This window comes from Octodon degus, unplaced genomic scaffold, assembly GCF_000260255.1.
Source record: "Octodon degus isolate 3935 unplaced genomic scaffold, OctDeg1.0 scaffold00131, whole genome shotgun sequence".
Taxonomy (NCBI): Eukaryota; Metazoa; Chordata; class Mammalia; order Rodentia; family Octodontidae; genus Octodon; species Octodon degus.
Genome location: NW_004524707.1, coordinates 2,076,248 through 2,084,280, shown reverse-complemented (window position 1 = coordinate 2,084,280; position 8,033 = coordinate 2,076,248). Strand labels below are relative to the sequence as shown.

The 8,033-nt window shown below is 44.8% G+C and overlaps 1 protein-coding gene across 1 annotated transcript in view; it reads right to left on the bottom strand.

Annotated features, from left to right (window-relative positions):
* The window catches only part of Il19 (interleukin 19), a 13,713-nt gene extending 9,378 nt beyond the window's left edge, over positions 1–4,335 (bottom strand). Inside the window, exon 1 of the mRNA XM_004641191.2 lies at positions 4,317–4,335. Within this exon, the coding sequence (XP_004641248.2) occupies positions 4,317–4,319 (3 nt within the window). The 5' untranslated portion in view covers positions 4,320–4,335. The remainder of the gene's footprint in view (positions 1–4,316) is intronic.
* Positions 4,336–8,033: the final 3,698 nt, after the last annotated feature.

Genomic DNA, 8,033 nt, shown 5'->3' with positions numbered 1-8,033 from the left:
AAAATAAAATAAAATAAAATAGAAGTAGAGATAGAGCTATAATTCTGCCAGGACTTCAGTCAAACTGTGGATGAGGTCCATAGACACAGGGTTGCAGCCAGCCTAGGAACTGGCATGTCTGGAACTACTCAATGCACATTGGCATACCAGAGCCCGGTTATCCCTTTGTTAAGTGGAGAAGCAGGATGAATGTAGAGGGAGACCAGCGAGCCAGGATGGAGAGTCTTCCAAGTCTGAAACGTGCTGACACAGATCTCACTTGCCTCTCCATCCATAAAAGAATGGAGACGTCTCACTCGCAGGGGCCAAATCCTTGGGCCGACAAAGACTGCACAACCCTAAAGAGTACCTTCTCCTGACACGAGGCTCCCCAGAATCCAGCAACATGTGCTCTACAGCAACACCTGGATGAAATGGATTAGATCAGTGGGAATAACTTAAGTTATACTTGAGAAGACTCCATTATGAGGACTTTAAAAATACGAAAGGGGAATTTTTAAGACATCAGTGATACCAATGGATGAAGCTTTTTTTTCATTTGACAAGTAAATAGAATCTCAAAAGCAAATTGAATATAAATATTTAGGGGTCTTGATAAACATACTTTAATCATAATGGTCTTGCTTGATTTTTTATTTTTGTGGCCTTAAAAATACAGTGAAAGATATATATATATATATATATATATATATATATATATATAGAGAGAGAGAGAGAGAGAGAGAGAGAGATTGATCAGTTTTCCATTTGTGGGAAACTTCTTCTACTTGGGATTTAATTTTTTTACTAATTTTATTGAGAAACAAATAGCAATGAGACAGTTTCAAAACCGATTAGTAGGAGAGTTTCAATAATTAATACATTACATATTGTTGTCTTCATGGTGGTTATTCATAGTACAAGATGCAGACGTGATATCCTGTCCAAACACTATTAGTAAAAATCTTTCTTCTCATTGAATTAAGAGAAAGTAGCTGTATGCCTATCCTATTTTGTATATACAGATACAAAATGGTCCTTCATTTGTACCCCCCTTTTTTGGTTGGTTTTGTCAGATATAGGTATTCCATTGCCATTTAAATAAGGTAGACGCATGAATTCAGCAAAATAATCCAATATAGTCCAGGAGTCCATAATAGTACTGGGTTATCCATAGGACTGGCAATGTCAGAAGTTGTTGACTTGAGCCTTTTACAGCTCAGCATATTAATATGGCTTTACTTTTTATACCTCATTCTTATACTTTTCTGCTGGATGGTTAAAACCAAGATAAAGCAAGACATATATAACAAGAAATGTAACTTTTGTATCTGACAAGGTTAGTCAAATCCCCTCAGGATTTAACCTGAAACCCTGTACCACAGTTTGTAGATCCTTTGTCAGTGTCAACCATGTGGTTAAGTCATGGCCATTGCTTGTCCAATTTGCTGTCTGTGAAAGCCTGAGAGAATGTTTTCTCTCCATGTGACTCTCCTTAGGCACACTCTACATCATGAATCACTTTCCTCTGTGGCCCCATAATCTCCTTGATCAGAAAATTTGGGACACAACTGAGTTACAGGATATTAATACAGGTTCTCCTATGTCCTGAGTCTTCACTGACCTTGAAAGGCTAGGGCCAAAATGTTGGCTGTTACTTGGGATTTAAAAATAAGTCAGAAACGCTGACAGAGAACACAGAGTTCAACTCCATCCCCACAACAATGCCAAGATGAGCCACACCCCATCTCTAGTGACACAGGAAGGGAGCACACACCTGTCCTCAAGCCCAATCTCCCCTCATGCCCCTTTTTCTCATCCCAGAGATTCTCAGCCTGTGCTGGGGGGGGGGGAGCTCAACCTCTTGCTGGCCCTCTGCTCTGACTTTGCCTCCCCAGAAAGCTGGCAGCATCTGGAGGTAAGAACTAGGGAGAGAAAAGCACAAAGACATCTGGGACACCAGCTTCATCATCCTAGACTTTCCTTTCGTTTCTATTTTGCCCTACTCCCACACCCAGACTCAGGTAAAATGTGCTGCTCTAGAGCCGCAGACACTCTTTGATACTTACGTTATTTCATGGCTCAAATGCCACGAAACCCCAGTATGGCTCAAGTGGAACCAGGTATGGGAAATGGAAGGAAGCCAAGAGTTGCCAACTCAGCCCCCTGCCAGTCCACCCTTCCGGGCACTCCCACAAGGTGCCACTGGGCTCCCAAGTAGCAGGGAAACCCTCTCCCCCCAACTCCAGACCTGTCCCAGTTCAGGCCTTCCTGGAGTGCCTTCCCACCTCAGCTCAACTCGATAGCCTTCCTCTGTCTGCTGTCTCACAAACACTCACCCAGTTTTGAAGCCTTAGGCCAGGGCAGCCTGATGAAGTCTCTCTTGACCTTTCCCTTCCCCTTCTCCCCTTCTCCCCTTGTCCCCTTGTCCCCTTGTCCCCTTGTCCCCTTCTCCCTTTCTCCCCTTCTCCTCTTCTCCCCTTGTCCCCTTGTCCCCTTCTCCCCTTCCCCTATGGGCTCTAGAACTCACTGCTGCCTCTTACCTATTTCCACTGGCTATAAGATGCCCAATTCACTTCAAATTTCCAATAAGCATATCTCACTATTTGTCTGAAGTTTTTAATTTTTAAATCTGGATCTTCTATCATCAGAGTGCCCTGAATTCAAGTACCATAGATCCTGGAGCTTACATGATTACATGATTTGGTGGTAGCTGTAGAGTTCCTTGCAAGAAAGAGAACTCAAAAAATGAAAACATGGGGCTGGGGAGATAGCTCAGCAGCATAAACACCTACCTGGCAAATGCAAAGTTCTAAGTTCAATCCTGGTACCTCTCTCCAAAAAAAAAAAAAAAAAAGACCCTGTCCAAAAATTAGAAGCATGCTATTAGAGCAAAAGCAAATATTTGTTTAGAATGAAGAAAGAAATCACAAAAAAAATTACCAAGTTTTATTTTGTTTTGAGGTAGGGTCTCACTATAGTCCAGGTTGGCCGTGGACTTGCTTAGATAGCCCAGGGTAGCCTCAAATTCATGTTGATCCTCCTGCCTCAGCCACCAAAGTGTTGGGATTATAGGCATGGGGCACCATGCCCAGGTAGAAAATTACAAATTTTAAAAAGCTGACAACCACAAACACCACAAAAGCCAGAAATGAAAGTCACATTTTTACTAATTGACTGTCATCTCTTTGTTTCCCCTGATATTTTTTTTATTATTCTTTTCTTTTCTTTATTTATTTGGTACAGGGTCTCACTATGCAGCTCAGACTCACAGTGATCCTCCTGTCTCAGCACCAGGATTACAAGCGTGTGCTACCAAGCCTGTTCTCAGTGACCAGCTCAGCACCTGGAGCCAGCATGGCATGAGGTACTGGGGAGCCAACCGGGGTCCTTGCCAGGCAGGCGGTTAGACAGCAGAGCTATCTCCCCAGCCCTCCAAGCTATTTCTTAAAGCTTCATTTTCTAAATTATGTAGTAGCTAAGTACCCCAGAAGATTAAGATTGGATTACTTTACAATACACCATACACTTTCTGGTGATAGAAGGAGAGTTCTTTTCAAGAAACAGAATTCAAAACTAGAAGTATGATAGGAGAGATAAAAGCAAGTATTTGTTCAGAAGGAGATAATAAATCCCCAAAAATTACAAATTTTAAAAAGCTGACAAACACTACAAAATCCAAACATAGAAGTCGGACTTTCATGACTTGGCCATCATCCCCTGTGGTGCTGCTTCCCTCCCCGTCCTGCCCACATGGACACCACTCCAGGACTCTTCCTGGACATCATTCAAGGCGGCCCAGGAGGCAGCAGCTGCTGGGAGAAGGACCAGCCCTGTGCTGCTGAGCCCCAGAGGTCTCAGCTTGCTCCAGGACAACCAGAGGGCATCAAATCAAACTGATTTTTTGCTTCTTTTATTTCAATATCTGCAACGTGGTATCAACATACTCAAAATTCTCCACTGATGTAATACCTATCATTTTGTTTTGTGAAATCCTTTATGGTTTCTAAGTGGGTTTTTTTTTTGTACTGTCTTTTAAATTTTTCTTTAAAAATAAAATTAATAGTTTAAAAAAAAAAAACAAAAACAATTCACCGTTGAAAAAAGTAGATCAGCAGCAAAGGCTAACTGGAATTGGCTCACTTACCTGCCCGTTCTGTATTAAGCACCTTTATACATTATGCTGTTTAGTTTTCCCTTCTGTGAAGAAGCTATTATTTCTACTGGCTTGGATAAGGAAGCTGAGATTTATTAAAGCCCTCACCCAAAGGTAGTGAGGTACCAATTGACACCCTGGACGTGAGCAACCAGCCGCAGGCCAGCTCCTCCAACCTTACCATTCCACTATGATGGACCCACAAGGCCATCTGCTCCTGCCATCTGCAAAGAGGGAAACAGCTGAGGCCCAGAAGCACCTGCCCCAAGGTCACAGAGCTGAAGTACAGTGGCCCTCGGGCCACAGTCCATGCTCCTGAACTCTCCATCAAGTGCATTTCCCACCCACGGGATCTTTGTCACCTTGTCTAACTCCAAAGTTTCTTCCTCTGGGAATAAAGACATCTGTTCCCGTTAAGCGAGGGAAATTCAGAAGAGCAATGGAATGGCGGCCTGCAACAAATCCAGGCATGTCAGGAGAAACTACGGTGCTGCGGAAGTCGGACATGATTTCTCCTTTCCTGGCAATGTAAACTGTGTCATTTGGAAAGTGTTGGATCCATAGTGGCTGGGAGCCAAGGGAGGGGTTCCTGGTGAAGCTGTCAACTCAGGAGACCTGGGCGGGGCAGGGCGGGGCGGGGCCAGCTTCGCTGCACTGTTAGAGCGAGCAGGTGGCAGAGCCAGGGCTGGTCAGTCTGAAATCCCCGCGCTGTGCGAGCCAGCCAGGCGCAAAGGCCACATCTTCATCCCAGTCTGGCCCACCAGTTGACCTCCCCCTCTTGCCACCCAGCTCCACCGGTTCTGACTGTTTAGAAACCAGAAGCTGAGTCCAGACTTCCTTGCCCAGGGGCATGCCTCCCCTGCGCGGGCCATATGGCCACCAGAGCCCAGGTACAGATTCATTCCATGTGGCTTTCTGCGGGGGACCAGCTGCCAGCAGCTACATTCGAGTGAGCTCAGTTTAGGACTAAAATTTGCAGTAAACTGTATTTCCTGTAGGGACCCCTCTATCTCCCTCTCACTGTGTTCTTTTATCCTTGGTCCTCTCTCAGCCCTATGGACTTATTTTGTACTCTGTTTATTTTCACTCAGATCTTTTGGGCCATTCTGAAATCTTTCTTCCATCAGACTTGAAACTCAAGGAAGGCTGAGACCGTGTCTCCCATCTGAAGGGTGTGGAACTTGGTGACAGACATCCCCTTGTCAAGTCCACTTTTCAGCTAGAGATCCTGAAGTCATGTTCTGACTTCATGTAAATCCTACCATGGCAGAGAGTTTGTCTGTCTTGTTCATCTCCTCTTCCCCACAATGCCATCCAGGGTGGACACTCTCTAGAAGTTCCTCCTTCGGTGAATGAGCACATGGATGACAGGGTCTGGGGTCCTCCATGGTGTGGACAGTTGCATAGTTCTGTGATGTTTCACACAGCCACCTCTGTGGAGTTTAAGGGATTTCCACCTGAGCAGTTTGCAGCCAAGCTCGGAAGGCACTCCCAGGTTCACACCATAGAGAGCCTGTCCTTCTGTATCCCTTAGGTGAGGTCCTTTCCAGCGAAAGTCAGAGAAGTCCAGCCCAAAATCCTCACAGGTTTTCTTCCCAATATCCAACACTATTAGATTCAGCATAGGCTGGAAGTAGGCAGAAAAGTAGAACTGTGCGGTCTTTCTTCTTTCTGTGTATGTGTCTGTGTTAAGGACAAAGCAAAAGGAGGCATCAGAAGAAACATTTTTGAACTTAAAAGACGTTGACACGTTGTCATTCAGTAAAAGAAGAACTTCATTTTGCCCAACTGTATCAATATAAAATTCACCAATTTGCTTCATAGTTTTGAAGCATAACAACTAAGCACATCTTAAGTGACACAGAAAATCACTGCCGTTAAGGTTTTTCTTGTAGCACTATCAATATTTAAACACAGAAAAAGTTAATAGACCTGTGGCTACAGGTCCAAGTTATATGATTCGTTCCCTCGAGAAAGTAATGAAATATGTGGGGTTCTTCCCTCCCATACAAGAAAATACCACAAACTTTCCTTCTGGGATCCCTCAGGAAACCCCTCAGGAGTCCATGAACCCTAAACTAATAACATGAGAAGACCTGAGGTTGTGGGGTAGAGCTAAATGGTACAGCACACGTTTAGCATGAAGAAGGCCTGGGATTTGAACCCCAGCAACAGAAAATAAACAAACAAACTTGGATTTGGGTTCAACTTTGCCAACTTCTGGCTCTATCACTTTGGACAAGCTGATCAACCTCCATGTGCCTCAGTTTCCTCATCTAGAGAAGTAGAAGTGATAACTTTTGGCTCTTCAGTCCCTGTACTATGAATCAGAGTAGCATACATGTGGACAGGATTATTGTGACACAGGAAGGGAGAATATCTGGAAAGGAAGAAATGCCTTCTTCTATCCCACTCATCCAAGAGCAGGTTACAGCATGCTTGGCTATTCCTGTCCCCATGAGGGAAGTCATAAAAGCAGAGACAGACCCAGAACTAGAAGGGAAGCCCTACCTGCTCCTTCTCCATCAGGGCTTGTTCGTGCTAGTCCTGCCTATGGAATGCTAGTCCCGAGGCTGGGGGCCTGAGTCACTTCCCCCTTATGAAGAAGCAGGGATGAATAATTGCTGGCTCCCATAAGGCTACAGCAAAGCCAATGATGCCAAGTCATAGAATGAGCACCAGAGTTAGGGCGACTGGCTGTCCAGTTTGCCTGGGCCTGCAAGGTTTCCTGGCACCCATGATCTTTGGTCCTACAGCTGGGAAAGTCCTAGACAAACACAGACAAGGTGATCACCCTACATGGACTGAGAATGGGAAACCTAGATTTGAGTTCTGGCTCTGCCACTTAGGAGATGTGTGATCGGGGCAGGTCATATAAGGTTATCTCCTCTTTGTGTTCACCTGGATTTTATCATTGAGAATGTGGAGCAAATGAGGACCAGAACATGTAACATAGGGGAAGTTCCTAGGAGAAGGGACGAAACTCAAAACATAAACACAGCTAAGGGAAGTCTGTGCCTCACTGCTCCATACTCACTGCCTTTGTACATGACAACATTTCCTGCGTTCCAGCGCATTTTCACAAATGGCATTACTTTAAACACAAACTTAACATTCTCCTTTTCCAGATGGGAAAGCTGAGGCTCTGTGATTGAAGGATCACGCAGCCAGGTAGTGCTAGAACCAGAACTGGGCATCTTCGCGATCAGACTGGACTTCTTCTTTAAGGCCACCAACACCTCTACAGACAAAGAACCTGCTGAGGGCTGGTGGCAGCACAGAGACCGGCAGCAGAGGAAGATGGTGCAAGCCTCACACACTCTTGAAGATGTCTTGTGCTCTTCTGCCAGAGCTTAGTTTGCTTCCTTTCTTAAGATTAAGGGAACAGTCTCATGAGACTGCATGAGAAGCCCGGTGGGAAGGAGGACAGACGCACAGGGCGCAGATTCCCTTCATTACCTACCCATTCCAATCCATCGAGACAGCTTCCCGCTTCCAGACTGTAAGAGTATGTGAGAGGGTTGTGGTCCTTTAATAAGTGTTAACCATTACAGAAGTAAAGCTTTTGCTTTGATATGGAAACATGGTAGAGGATATAGTAAAATAGAAAGGAAAGGAAAATGCCTGTAGTCATTCAGTGGAGGAATAACCTGGTCTTCTTTTGTTTGTTTTAATCTTGAATGTATGTATGTGTGTATGTATGTATGTATGTATGTATGTATGTATGTATGTATTTGGTAGGGTGTCTCACTATGCAGCTTAGACTTGTAGTGAGCCTCCTTTCTCAGCCTCCCCAGCGCTGGGATTATAGGTGTGTGCACCACGCCCAGTTTCATCCGGGACTGCAGGGCTGGCATGGCATGTAGTGATACTGGAGATCAAACCTGGGTCCTGGTGC